General features: G+C 37.6%; 1 protein-coding gene across 1 annotated transcript; it reads left to right on the top strand.

Annotated features, from left to right (window-relative positions):
* The first annotated feature begins 5,919 nt into the window (after positions 1-5,919).
* On the top strand, positions 5,920-14,485 carry opn7d (opsin 7, group member d). The gene is given in 8 exon segments (XM_062998614.1): positions 5,920-6,007; positions 6,946-7,108; positions 7,359-7,486; positions 8,655-8,793; positions 12,627-12,822; positions 13,419-13,708; positions 13,710-13,836; positions 13,839-14,485. Coding segments are annotated over 8 exon segments (1,212 nt in total). The 3' UTR covers positions 13,920-14,485.
* Positions 14,486-15,975: the final 1,490 nt, after the last annotated feature.

Below are 15,975 nucleotides of genomic sequence, written 5' to 3'. Positions count from 1 at the left end.
CACATTATAAACCCACTTCCAAAAAGTTTTGAGCATATCTGAAAATTGGGGGTGAAGTGGCCATGGTTTCCAGGTGCCATTCGACCAGTCACAGACCTAATTAATAAAAATAAAGTAAAAACAATTAAATGAATGAATGCTATACTGTATATGATACATGTGTTAATTACACTACATAACATTATAGAGAAATGCTTTAAATAAACATTCAAGAACTTATTCAGTATGGTAGGTTATAAGACTATGTATAGTTTACTTAATCTAACCCTAGTTTAGTAAGACTTTATAGGTTATTTTTAAGACATAACGATGAAGACCTACCCTTGTCAGTGTGACACTAGACACTTTATGTATTGCATGTATTGCAAAATTGTAACTTATTTAGTTAAATAAATAAAACTGAGTATTTTTAAACACCAGATGGAGACAAAACACTAAACAAAAAGTCACAAAATTAAACTATGTCTGTTGGTGGGATTGCGAACAAAATAGCTTCATATTTATATCAAATATTTGTGTAATTATAAGCCAGTTTATAAAGTTTTAACTATTGTTAGTGCTATTTAGAGTTGCTTAGACATTAGGGCAGTTACATTAGGGCAGTTGTAGCCTAGTGTTTAAGGTACTGGACTAGTAATTAAAAGGTACAGTAGCTGGTTCAAGCCCCACCACTGCCTGGTTGCCGCTGTTGGGCCCTTGAGCAAGGCCCTTAACCTTCAATTGCTTAGACAATAAATACTGTCACTTTGGATAAAACGTCTGCTAAATGCTGAAAATGTAAATGTAATGGACCAGCCAAATATAACTTATTGATTTGTGTTAAAGCAACACCTCTATTCGTTAACTTTTCTAAATGTATGATGTGTTCATGATGATAAATGAGTTTACTAATTTAAATAAGTCTTTTAGAAGAAAAATGTGTAGCCAGGGTATTAATTCCTGGATTAATTAATGATTTACCAAAGCACTAAATATTTTCTCCTAAAATATGCCTCCTAATTTCCATTTCCCTATAATATGCTTATACTCTATTTATTATATGTGCTTATATTGGCTAGTTTGGGCAAACTGTCACCTGATTCTAGGAGTAAAATTTTCTGGGTGGTCAGATATAATGCATTATAATACAACATGTTTACAAGCCAGTAAGAACTTAGGGTGCAAAATACATTGTGTGTATTGATTCAAAGTTCACTATTTGGCAAAAAGTATGTGGACACCTGAAATGGAATTGTTCACATTATTTCAAAATAGGCATTTCTATATAGATAGACTCCTCTATGCAGCTATATGAGCCTCTAGTCTTCTGAAAAGCAGTTTACACAATTTTGGAGTGAGGCTGCAAGAATTTGTGCCTATTTAGTCAAAATACCATTTGTAATGAGGATAGTCTGGCAAGCAAGAGACATTTCAATTTATATCAAGGGTGTTCATTGGGATTAAGGTAAAATGCAACCAGACCAACAGCAGCTCAGTCCACAAATTTATGTTAGTTTTAATGTAGTTAAACTTTCTTATACTTTTGGCCACAGTGTATATTATAACAAAAACATGGTTAAATACTTTTTTCCCCACATTGGAAAATGTACATACTGATTTACTAACTAAGTGTATTGTGAATAAGATTCAGTATTTAATTTAATCCCTGTGAGCATGTGTGGAGGAATTAAGCATGAAAAATGTCTGGATTTGTCTTTTCATTTGTCAGGCAGAGCTGACAGCGTATGTGAGTCTGGGTGCACAGAGTGTGTGTATTAAACATCAGCCTGCAACATCCTTACGCAGTCAGAATCTCCAGTACTCTCAGTACCATCTTCCCAGTAAAAGCACATCCTCTCTGTCTCCTGGTATGTGCTGTTTGTTCTGGACCCTCTGGTGGCCTTGATGAATGCAGCTGAGGACAGACTGTGTCTCCCTGGAAGGTAAGTTAGAAGCGTTTTTTTATATTGCATACAAACTGGATCAATATGGTGTTCTTATACAGTTCTGGAGTGGATGATTGAAACAACTAAACAAACTGACACTTCAACATAGACTGAAGTTTTACTTGCTATTGCTGTATCTGTTCTTTTTTTGTCCCGACAGAATGTATTGCCCTCTTTGTTCACTTTGCCTATCTGTTCTTTGCTTGTACATAATATAGCAGTACGAGCACACCAGTGTACATGTTTACACATACTAATCTACAGTATATCAGAACATTCTCACAAATTCTCATAAGTTCTTTTGTCATTTATTTAAATGGTGGCCAAAGATTATGTGGCTTATCTTAAGGTTGATGCTTATGTCTTATGTCACCAGTCAGCTGTGCTGTCATTCTAAATCTTTATCATCTCTTACATATCAAGGAACATAAAAACAGAGTGCTTGTAACAACTAGGTACTAATGATGTAAATAATTTACTGATAAAAGCCTATCAGATTCAGATTACAATAAACCGTGCTGTTGTTTTGGATGAAACAGTGAGGATATACACTGATCAGCCATAACAATAAAATCATCTCCTTGTGTCTACACTCACTGTCCATTTTATCAGCCCCACTTACCACATAGAAGCACTTTGTAGTTCTACATTTACTGAGTGTAGTCCATCTGTTTCTCTACATACTTTTTTAGCCTGCTTTTACCCTGTTCTTCAATGGTCAGGACACCCACAGGACCACCACAGAGCAGGTATTATTTAAGTGGTGGATCATTCTCAGCACTGCAGTGACACTGACATGATGGTGGTGTGTTAGTGTGTGTTGTGCTGGTATTAGTGGATCAGACACAGCAGCGCTGCTGGAGTTTTTAAACACCATGTACACTCACTGTCCACTCTATTATACACTTTTACCTAGTTGGTCCACCTTGTAGACGTAAAGTCAGAGACGATCGCTCATCTATTGCTGCTGTTTGAGTTGGTCATCTTCTAGACCTTCATCAGTGGTCACAGGACTCTACCCACGGGGCGCTGATGGCTGGATATTTTTGGTTGGTGGACTATTCTCAGTCCAGCAGTGACAGTGAGGTGTTTAAAAACTCCAGCAGGGCTGCTGTGTCTTATCCACTCATACCAGCACAACACACACTAACACACCACCACCATGTCAGTGTCACTGCAGTGCTGAGAATGATCCACCACTTAAATAATACCTGCTCTGTGGTGGTCCTGTGGGGGTCCTGACCATTGAAGAACAGGGTGAAAGCAGGCTAAAAAGTATGCAGAGAAACAGATGGACTACACTCAGTAATTGTAGAACTACAAAGTGCTTCTATGTGGTAAGTGGAGCTGATGAAATGGACAATGTGTGTAGAAACGAGGTGGTTTTAATGTTATGGCGGATCAGTGTATGTTTTAGCTATAAAATGTTATAATAAGGATATTTAAACTGACATGTTCTCTGGTCTTTCTTTGCACAGCAGACCATGTAATCATACGTCCACTGTAATCTCTACCCTTACAAAATACATTACTGTAATAACCACATACTTTTAAATGGATATATTTTGCTTTTACCTTAAATATTGCTCTATTTTGTGTATCCAAACTGTCTAACGATGCCAGATATTTGACAGCCCAAGTCACAAGTCAGTTTTAATGTCACATCCTTAAACTAAAAATTCTATGTCTGCAGCAGAGAAATATACGGTGACATTAGAAGTATACATTTTATTTTTCCTGCTAAGGTTCCGGACTGAAAGCAAAATATACAAACGTTGAATGATGACGACCACATGCTGTGTTGTCTTTGTCCACATTCCATATGTATTTTTCTCTTCAGTGATGTTGTGTTGTGTGCTTAATTATACACTGGCCTAGTTTAAATTATTCTCTATCTCACTCGAGTCACTTTAGATTAAAAACAATTTTGTTAGCTGAACTTGCTAAATAAACTTGATAGAAAAAAAGCCTGACCTGTACCTCAACACCTCGGATTGCTACATCCTGTTGGCAGCAGAATAAGCTCAGGTTCTTTTTCCACCATTGTTTTCTCTGTTGTGCTTTTCTAATGTCACATCCCATCAGAATAGCTATGTAGGCATGTAGTCTAGATGTCAAAACAAACTTGTACTTGATGAAAATTCAGCCTGAGTATAATTAAGGCCTCCTCCCACAGACAAAACTATATTAGAACAATGATCTTGCTTTAAGTAATTGCTGATTTAGATTTTTGTTTGTGAGGATGGTTTAATGGTCAAAAAATGACAAATTATTTAAAGCACCAGTTTATATATATATATATACAGTGTATCACAAAAGTGAGTACACCCCTCACATTTCTGCAAATATTTTATTATATCTTTTCATAGGACAACACTATAGAAATAAAACTTGGATATAACTTAGAGTAGTCAGTGTACAACTTGTATAGCAGTGTAGATTTACTGTCTTCTGAAAATAACTCAACACACAGCCATTAATGTCTAAATAGCTGGCAACATAAGTGAGTACACCCCACAGTGAACATGTCCAAATTGTGCCCAAAGTGTCAATATTTTGTGTGACCACCATTATTATCCAGCACTGCCTTAACCCTCCTGGGCATGGAATTCACCAGCGCTGCACAGGTTGCTACTGGAATCCTCTTCCACTCCTCCATGATGACATCACGGAGCTGGTAGATGTTAGACACCTTGAACTCCTCCATCTTCCACTTGAGGATGCGCCACAGGTGCTCAATTGGGTTTAGTCCATCACCTTTACCTTCAGCTTCCTCAGCAAGGCAGTTGTCATCTTGGAGGTTGTGTTTGGGGTCGTTATCCTGTTGGAAAACTGCCATGAGGCCCAGTTTTCGAAGGGAGGGGATCATGCTCTGTTTCAGAATGTCACAGTACATGTTGGAATTCATGTTTCCCTCAATGAACTGCAGCTCCCCAGTGCCAGCAACACTCATGCAGCCCAAGACCATGATGCTACCACCACCATGCTTGACTGTAGGCAAGATACAGTTGTCTTGGTACTTCTCACCAGGGCGCCGCCACACGTGCTGGACACCATCTGAGCCAAACAAGTTTATCTTGGTCTCGTCAGACCACAGGGCATTCCAGTAATCCATGTTCTTGGACTGCTTGTCTTCAGCAAACTGTTTGCTGGCTTTCTTGTGCGTCAGCTTCCTTCTGGGATGACGACCATGCAGACCGAGTTGATGCAGTGTGCGGCGTATGGTCTGAGCACTGACAGGCTGACCTCCCACGTCTTCAACCTCTGCAGCAATGCTGGCAGCACTCATGTGTCTATTTTTTAAAGCCAACCTCTGGATATGACGCCGAACACGTGGACTCAACTTCTTTGGTCGACCCTGGCGAAGCCTGTTCCGAGTGGAACCTGTCCTGGAAAACCGCTGTATGACCTTGGCCACCATGCTGTAGCTCAGTTTCAGGGTGTTAGCAATCTTCTTATAGCCCAGGCCATCTTTGTGGAGAGCAACAATTCTATTTCTCACATCCTCAGAGAGTTCTTTGCCATGAGGTGCCATGTTGAATATCCAGTGGCCAGTATGAGAGAATTGTACCCAAAACACCAAATTTAACAGCCCTGCTCCCCATTTACACCTGGGACCTTGACACATGACACCAGGGAGGGACAACGACACATTTGGGCACAATTTGGACATGTTCACTGTGGGGTGTACTCACTTATGTTGCAGCTATTTAGACATTAATGGCTGTGTGTTGAGTTATTTTCAGAAGACAGTAAATCTACACTGCTATACAAGCTGTACACTGACTACTCTAAGTTACATCCAAGTTTCATGTCTATAGTGTTGTCCCATGAAAAGATATAATGAAATATTTGCAGAAATGTGAGGGGTGTACTTACTTTTGTGATACACTGTATATATATAGATATATAGATATAGATATATAACATAGAACAAGGTTTTTAGGCTACTCTGCTCCTATGTTACTATCTATTCTGTCTCCACTTTTTGCAGATGGGAAATGCCTCGGAAACAAGACAGTTTGTTTCCACAATTCCTAAGGAACATGATATCTTCATGGGCACTGTATACACTGTTTTCTGTAAGTTTGTATTCATTCATATGTTTTTGGACTTTACTAAATGATCTTCTCACTTATGCTCTTTAAGGCCAATTTCTCAGTCAATAAGTGTACTTTTACTTTCTGGTCATTACATTTTGTATACTTTCCACATCATGTTCCACATCACTTTTGATCTGTAATTACTGACTATTTTCCATGTTTATTTTTGTTAGCCCTTATGTACTCTGTTCATTAATGGAAAATGTTACATTTTTATTAGTAATTACAAAAATGTTGCTGGCATTTGTTAGAAATGGCAAGCTTGTGTTGGTTTTATTTAAAAAAAAAACTATATTGTTATTCAAAATGATGCCTAATGATGCCTCTGTTTAATGCTCTGTGATTTACAATAATAATAATTATTATAAATAACATTTTATTTTTTTAATGTATTCTTTTATTAAAATAACATTTTGTTGATTGGCCTTTACCTTGTTCATGATTAGTTTTGCCTACATGGCCTACATTAACATGGCCTACATTAACATGGCTAATTTGACTGAACCACAACTAAAACAATAGGAAAGTTTTAAAAAGCAGATCATAAACGTGCATATGATTCACTTGAAGCCATTTCAGGTTCTAAGCAATTGTAAGTACAAATTACAACCCACAGAACTGTCTGTTACTGACAGAGAAATTTGTCTGGGTTTTTCTGCTTTAATCCCAAAACCACCAGAAAAAAACAGCTCTCCCACGGACAACAAGTAATGAAACTGTTATCACTGTCCACAGTTAAGCACATTTTACATCATCATAGGCTTAGAGGCTACCATGCAGAAATGAGAAATTGTAATCTGCCTCAAATAAGTCACCATAAAGCGGAACAATCACATGGTCAAAGAAAATCCTCTGAAGGAGAGTTTGGTTTAACTGTATTACTAAATATTTGTGTATCTCTTTGTCTTTTTTTCTAGTTTTGCTGTCTGTGCTGGGAAACGGCATATTACTTCTTGTAGCATATAAGAACAGATCATCGCTGAAGCCAGCAGAGTACTTTATAGTGAACTTGTCTATCAGTGACCTTGGCATGACTGTGACTCTCTTTCCTCTAGCTATTCCGTCAGCATTCATGCACAAGTATGTCCTTTATTCACATTCAAACACACACAATGTGCAGTAAGGAGGAAATATGTATTTAACTGTTTTTTTTTCTATTTAACATACGTCCAGTACATATAAGTATTTAAAACTAATATGTGTTTAAAAATGTATAAGTAAAGATTTGCATATCAAATGGTGTATTTAATCCCCACATGATTTGAAATATTTGCAATATATAAAGTCATTGACCGTTTTACTGCTGTCTTGTTCCCTCTCTCACTTATAGGTGGCTGTTTGGAGAGCTGACGTGTTTGTACTACGCGGTTTGTGGTGTTCTATTTGGCTTATCCAGCTTGACCAATCTTACCGCCTTATCATCAGTCTGCTGCCTTAAAGTCTGCTTTCCCGTCTATGGTATGTTCTATGATTTACATAAAATACTCCTCACTCTGGTAAATCTGGTATTTGCTTCCAGATATAATCTGGCTCAGTAACCTGGCAAAACATGATTGTCACCTGTGCTATTTCCTACTTTGTTGGAAATGCTTCATTTATTTTGGCTTACTTTACCATCCATTAAATAAAACTGTATAGAACTAAGCTCATTAGTAGCTTTGTTTTGTGTACATACCTGCCAAAATTTGACAGACTTTAAAAGATTGTTTTAGGGGCTGAATTGCCATATATCACATATAGGTTTTATTACATTAATGTGTATTAAAGTCGTAATGAAAAATACTGTCTGTGAAATATGAAACATATATATAGAAGATGAAAGAAAGAAATGAGGAAAAATGACATGACGAAGTGGCCAATAGTCACATACATATTATTACTTACTTTGTTAAGGCGTTATTAAGCTAAGAAGAGGCTATTTATGAGGGGTCCCCAAAAGTTTCCGCACTTTTATATTTTGGTTGGAAATGGTGAGGGTGAGAAGAGTAGTAATTGGTTGTGTCTGAGAGACTGAGAGAGAGCTTATAGTCCGAATTTAGTGCCATTTGATTTCCACCTTTTTGGACCGCTCAAAGAAGTTTTAGGGGGAGGAAGATTTTCATGTGATGATGACGTGAAAGCAGCGGTGCATCAGTGGCTACACGCTCAACCAAAAACACTTTTTGCTGATGGCATTAGAAAGTTGGTACAATGCTGGGAAAAATGCATCGGGAGAAGACTATGTAGAAAAGTGATGTCATTTGAGAGTTAAAAAACTTTTTGAAGAACCCTCGTAGATACATTATCTGCATTATGTTATCTTGCCACTACTGACATTATTAGACAATGCATTGATTATGTATTATTATATTTATTATTAATATATATGCATTATATAATAGACGGGTGTGAGCTACATAACTTATGTGTCTAGTGGATCATTGTTGCATCTGTAATAATCTAGACATAACAAATTGCCTTATAATCTGAGATCTTATGTTTTATTACCATTATAAATGGATTTTACTTTCTCTGGTTTAATATTTTTGTGGCTAAATTAAATGTTAAATATTTTTGTAAATAAACTGATTGGAATTTATATACAATTAATGTGTGGTATTTATGCGTCTCTACTCCCATTCCACAGGTAACAAGTTCTCCCACTGTCACTCGTGTGTGATGATAGCAGGAGTATGGTGCTACGCTTCAGTGTTTGCTGTGGGTCCCTTAGCACACTGGGGCCGCTACAGCCCTGAGCCATACGGAACGGCATGTTGCATAGATTGGTAATTGCATCTGAAATTACAAAATTATGATAAAGCAAGCTGAGCTGAAGAGCTCTCGCATTATTCTGTTTATACTTAAGTTCAAAGTGTTATAGAATTATTTAATTATTTTTTCTCCTCTCTGGTTTCTGTTTCCATGCTGTCAAAAGCAAACTAAAGAATCAATCAAGTTATTTTACATTTTTAAGATTACATTTAAAACAGCTTGAGCTGTAATAACATTACCTGATACAGAATGTATGTGTGTTTTGCCCCTGTGTACTGTAAGGAGGATGCTTAGAGTAGCGTCATAGTCAGATGAGCCAAAAGTAAACCTTTCTGGTAACAAACCTAAACTAAATAGTATTTTTTATCAAAAATAGTTTGATGACCACAGAATTAGGCTATTCTCATTACTGTTCTAAAACCCATTGAATAACCTGCAGGTAGTTAAAGAGGATAGTTTTTATATTGAGAAGTGCTCTCATTAAGTGCATCTGATTAAGCATTTTAGAAGATTGTATAGTGCTTCATACTTTAAACAAATGGAGGTTGCACATGGTGCTTAATGCAAGGGTGTCAAGTATTATAACACATGGTTTTGTCACTTTTTAACATGTTTTTGGATTATTATTATTAGTAGTAGTAGTAGTACAACCCCTGGCAAAAATTATGGAATCACCACTCTTGGAAGATGTTCTGTCAATTGTTTAATTTTGTAGAAAAAAAATAAATCACAGACATGCCACAAAACTATCATTTTTCAAAATGTCAACCTTCTGGCATTAAGAAACAATAAAAAAAAGAAACAAATATAATAGTTGTGGTCAGTCACAATTGCTTTTTTTAGATAAAGTAGAGGAAAAAAATATGGAATAACTCAAATCTGAGGAAAAAATTATGGAATCACTCTGTAATTTGCAGTTTAAAAACAAAACATCTGCAGCAGATTAGATTTGCTAATTATTCTTCAGTTTAAAAAGAGTGCTTACACCTCACTTTGAGCTGTTGCACAAAGCAGATTGTCATGAATCATGGTTCCAACACAAGATATGTCAGTTGAAACAAATGAGAGGATTATAAAACTCCTTCAAGAAGATAAATCATTGTGGAATGTCGCAAAAGATGTTGGTTGTTCCCAGTAAGCTGTGTTTAAAATCTGGACCAAGTACAAACAAAATGGGAAGGTTGTAAAAGGGAAGCATACTGGTAGACCAAGTAAGACATCAAAGCATCAAGATAGAAAACTTAAAGCAATATGTCTTGAAAACAGAAAATGCACAACAAAACAAATGAGAAACAAGTGGCCGGAAAGTGGAGTCAATGTCTGTGACTGAACTGTAAGAAATCACCTAAAAGAAATGGGATTTACATACAGAAAAGCCAAACAAAAGCCATCATTAACACCTAAAAAGAAAAGAACAAGCTTAAAGTAGGCTAAAGAAAAGCAATCGTGGACTGTGGGTGACTGGATAAAAGTGATCTTCAGTGATGAATCGCGAATCTGCATTGGGCAAGGTGATGATGCTGGAACTTTTGTTTGGTGTCTGTCCAATGAAATTTATGAAGATAACTGCCTAAAGAAAACATGTTAATTTCCACAGTTGTTGATGATATGGGCCTGCATGTCGGGTAAAGGCACAGGGGAGATGGTCTTCAATAAATGCCAAAGTCCACAGTGAAATTTTGGACGCTTTTCTTATTCCATCAGTTGAAAGGATGTTTGGTGATGATGACTTTATTTTTCAAGATGATAATGCATCTTGCCATAGGGCAAAGGACGTGAAAACTTTCCTTCAAGAAAACATATAATGTCAATGGCATGGCCTGCAAATAGTCCGGATCTCAATCCATTTGAAAATCTCTGGTGGAAATTGAAGAAAATGGTCAATGACAAGGTTTCAACCTGCAAAGCTGATCTGGCAACAGCAAGAGACAGTTGAAGGCAGATTGATGAAGAATACTGTTTGTCATTAGTTAACTCCATGCCTCAGAGAGTTTAAACCATTATAAAAGCCAGAGGTGGTGCAACAAAGTAATAATGGTGCAGTGTTTTCTAATGATTCCATAATTTTTTCCTCAGATTTGAGTGATTCCATATTTTTTTCCTCTACTTGATCTAAAAAAAGCAATTGTGACTGACCACAACTATTATATTTGTTTCTTTTTTTATTGTTTCTTAATGCCAGAGGGTTGACAGTTTGAGAAATGATAGTTTTGTGGCATGTCTGTGATTTTTTTTTTTCTACAAAATTAAACAATTGAAAGAACATCTTCCAAGAGTGGTGATTCCATAATTTTTGCCAGGGGTTGTAGTAGTATTGTCCTCCACACTGTTTTCCTTTAACGGAGTGTCTATTTGCACCCGGGTACACATAGCATTCCCCACACAGTACAGCTATTCGTACCCCACAAAGAAAAAGAGCAAACAAACTCAACTGCGCATGTCTACCAACAATATATAAACACTATACATGGACATGCTAAAGGTCAAGGGATAGCAGTAAATTGATCATAAAGTGGCGTTACCTGGGGACGTGGCACGATGGCTAAGTGGGTAGCACTGTTGCCTCACAGCAAGAAGGTCCTGGGTTCGTTCCCCAGGTGGGGCGGTCCGGGTCCTTTCTGTGTGGAGTTTGCATGTTCTCCCCGTGTCTGCGTGGGTTTACTCCGGGTGCTCCGGTTTCCTCCCATACTCCAAACACATGGTAGTGAGGTGAACTAGAGATGCCAAATTGTCCATGACTGTGTTCAATATAACTTTGTCAACTGATTAACCTTGTGTGAAGATAAACTACTGTTTCCTGTCATGAATGTAACCAAAAGTGTAAAACATGACGTTAAAATCCTAATAAACAAACAAACCGGGGGACGGCTAGGGAATGCCCATATCTGTATAAGTTGTGAGGTATTATCTTGTGAGTAAGGCTGACCACTGGCCAGTGTGCTCATGGCAAGGCGATGCGAATTAATGGAGTTTGAGTGAGGCAAGATTGTGGGTACCAGACAGGTGGGACATTTAACATTTCTTAATCCAGTGTCACATGTACTGGGAATATGTCATAGAGGGACCAGAGATCCTGCACCTACAAATACCACTGACCTGAGGGTGGCTATTCCAGATATTTCCGTCCACTTGTGGACCCAATGCCTGCTGCACTTAGCCAGGCTAAAGGGGTACCTAACATGATACTAGTTCCTGTACCAAGACTTTTGGCATGTCAGTATATATTGCTATTTTACACCTGGGTGTAGATAATGTACAGTATAATGTAAATAATACAATCTGAAGATATTATACAATCTGAAAATAATATAAAAAATAGTGAAATTATTTATAATCTTGTGATATTTACATCTGGGTGTAAATAGTATAAATTGCTGTTTACACCAGGGTGCAAACTGTACACTTTGCTGCTTACACCAGGGTGCAAATAGCATCTGCCTTCTTTTAAACACCAGTGTCTTTATTTAAAATTACATTTTTTAACTAATTGTGATCTTTTTGCTTCTGGATCTGAATACCCTTCATTTTTACTATTATACAGCAGCTTTGGAACATTGTGTCTCAAGCTAAGCACAATTAGTAGGTAGATTATCTACAGCTGTATTAAAAGCTTTATTAAAGTGAGTACACATCTAACATTTGGTTTTTTTACCTGGCCAGACATTTTAAAAATTACAAATCACTAAACTGGCAGTTAAGCTAATGGGTTTTCTTTGCATGTGCCTGTACAACCAATTTCTACACATTATTTACTGTCCCTGTCTAAAACTACATAAATAACACTGAATTATCCCCTGTGATTAATTGCTTTGTGTCCTTCTCTGTCCTCTGCATTTCATTTTCTCAGGCATGCACCTAACCACGATGCCCTGGCCATGTCTTACATCATATGTCTCTTCCTGTTCTGCTACATTGTGCCCTGTACTATTATCTTGCTCTCTTACACCTTTATCCTCCTCACTGTGCGTGGCTCACGGCAGGCCATACAGCAGCATGTGTCGCCACAGACCAAGACAGCAAAAGCACATTCTCTTATTATCAAGGTGAGTGGGCTTGTAAAGTGGGGTTAAAAATACCTACAAGTCAAACAACGACTGATCATAAGGCAAGTTAGATTATTAAAATTAGGGATGCAATTTTGCCAGTTTCTTTTAATCAATAACCAACCGTCATAAGTTGATGGTTAACCAATAAACAACAAGCTTATAAAGTTCCATTAACATATGCATATGCAGATGCTCAATTGGGTTCAAGTCTGGGGATAGGGGGCCAGGGTAGTACTTGGAAATCTTGGTCATGCTTTTCCAGCCAATGTCGGCCATTTCTAGTCGTGTGACATGTCACATGGTCTTGCTGGAAGATCCCATCTGCCCCAGGGAAGACAATCAGCATGTATGGGTGTACGTGATCTGCAAGGATGGATTAATACCCAAATCAGTTGAGAGTGCCATCCACATGGATGCATGGGCCCAGAGAATGCCACAAAATAATTTCCCAGTCCATAATGCTGCCACAGCCGTCAAAAGTAGGAATTGTTCATAATAATGATTATTATTTGTGGTTAAAACTACTCTTTGTATAAAAATGCATGTATGAATTCCTTCATGCTCAACTTTCTTCTCTATTTCTTCTTCCAAAGCTTTCTGTAGTGGTATGCATTGGCTTCCTGATTGCCTGGACACCCTACGCCATTGTTGCCATGTGGGCAGCATTTAGTGACCCGGTACAGGTCCCATTCATCGCTTTTGCACTTGCAGCCATATTTGCCAAATCCTCTACCATCTACAATCCTGTGGTTTACCTGCTTTTCAAACCCAATTTCCGCAAGTCTCTGACCTTTGATACTGCAGAAATCCGCAGACGAATGTGTTCAAGTCTTTGCAAAGGAAGCCATGAACCTGAAGGGAATGAGTCCAACCCACAAATGTCCTAAATGTGCTAGCAAGGATGTTAGAATCTCAACTCACTTTTTCAATGGATTGCACAAAAGCTGTGAAGCACAACCTTACAACACTGAGACAGATTCTAATTGTCAGCAGGCTCGGATTCAGAGGACTGAGTCAGTGTGCTGACTGAATCCACTCAAACTGAAATGACCGTGAGTCAGATGTCAGAGAAAATGCAAGCTGACTTCATATAGGCAGCTTAAAGGACATCCAACACATGCCAAGATGAATGAGATGGATGACAGTGTGCACGTCTCAAAAAAGAACATATCAGAAGATTACACTGGTATTTCAAGGGAGTTTATTTAAATGCTTATGAACAATTGTATTTACACATTTTGGACTACTTTTTAAAAGAAAAACTACTTCTGAGGAGTTTCAAACACAAGATTGCTCTAGATGATAACCTGTCATTGCAAAAGACTGTGCCTGATGCATGCTATGTACTATATTTTACACTAGATTAATACACTAATTTAACATACTATTTAGCATAGTGATGTGCAATTTAAGGCACTGCCAAATAGGGGTATGTGGTGGGTAAATTAATGGGACAGCAAGAGAACATGGAGGTATTCACAAATCTGTGAATATTTATAAATCCTGACCTACACAGACATGTCTACCAAGAGATGAACAGCTATATCTGAAGGGGTAAATGGCCGAACATCTGAAATATATTGGTTCCCTGTTTTGGTCTTCCTGTCTTGCTCCCACTGGACCTGCTGAAACCAAGAGAAAAATGAAATAAATAACAAAGCCTGTAAGAAGCTTGTTTTGCTTGTTTTGTTGGTTAAACCCTTATAGTGTTGGAAGGAGGGGGCATTAGATGAAGTTTGGGTGTGGTAATGCTCCCAAACTCCAATAGCGCAGTTCAAACCCCAATATATTCTATGACATTAGACTTAAATCTTGTGCGAATTCTATACTAGATCATTCCAAGCTCAAATCTCCATGAAAAAAAGAATACACAGCAACATGTCCCATAAAAAGAATTACCCAGAAAAGTTTAAAGTATAGAGAAGTACAGTGTAAAGACATTAGAGTCATTTGGTTTTATTACTGTCAGAAGTACGAAGGCAGCCAAAGGACTGTAAGTAACCTAAATATGTCAAAGTGCTGAGGGGATTCTTATAAGTCAGCTTTTTCTTAGCAAGTGATGCATATGTCTGAACAACCTCACAATACATAATCCGTGTGACTTGATCCATGCCGACATGCATGCTAGAGAAAGGAGTTTGCAGCACTTAGTTACATAAGCAAGCATTTTGTCAAGCTGACCCTCTCATTTTCAGCTTGAGCGTAGCTACAGTTTGAGGACATTGAAATGATACTGTGCATTTCAAAATAATATCTGTGTGTAGAACAACTGGGTTAATTGGCACATTTTTTCTTATAAAACTTTCTGGACATTATAAGGTCAAGACTATTGAAACGATTAACAAGTAGAAAACATGACTTCGAGGAATTACTGCTATTTAGAAAAAGCGCATTAATGAGATTTTGACACTAATGTTAATGGCAATAGAGCCTCATTTGCAGCTGGCCTTTTAAATTGTATCAAATTTCTTGAATTGGGTGGAAAACAGGGCATTGTGCATGACAGTCTAAATGGACCCCACATTGTGCATGACATAAAACTAACAAGGGTAAATACCATTCCCTAATGTTTTACAAGGTATTTCATTGTTTACTGTGAAAGTTTCCTTTGGATTGTACAAAACTGAAATCATGAAAAAACTGTATAATTGTTCTTCCTCCATTAATCTTTATAACTGCTTCTTCACATTCTTCATTTTTCAGGCATTTGCCAAACCCAGATTAATCTGTCAGACTGCCAGGTGAGTCACAATTTCAGAGAATGTGTTACTATGGTACCACTGGATGGAGGTTCAAGGCTTGTGTGTAGCTGTTCTGCTATGGAAACACAATCCATGAAGCTCTGGTTGATTCATTCTTGTGCTCACATTGCATCCAGAAGCATTGTGGAACTTTATGTTGAGTACTGACACTGAAGACAATTTAAACCAATTAATTAAAAAAATGAGGCAGACATGTTGGTAAAGTGAGTGCCACATACAGTATATGTAGGTGCCTTTTGTTTGCCTCACAAAAATTTGCAGAAGATGGTTTGGCTGCTTAAAATTGTGCCTATGTGTGGATGACATTCTATTTAGAGTACCCCTGCCATGAATCCAGAATTTCGTGTTGTACAGGCCAATCTGACCCGAAAATTACAGATAAAGCCTA

This window comes from Trichomycterus rosablanca, chromosome 7 (genome assembly GCF_030014385.1).
Source record: "Trichomycterus rosablanca isolate fTriRos1 chromosome 7, fTriRos1.hap1, whole genome shotgun sequence".
Classification (NCBI taxonomy): domain Eukaryota; kingdom Metazoa; phylum Chordata; class Actinopteri; order Siluriformes; family Trichomycteridae; genus Trichomycterus; species Trichomycterus rosablanca.
This window is presented reverse-complemented; position numbering and strand designations above follow the sequence as displayed.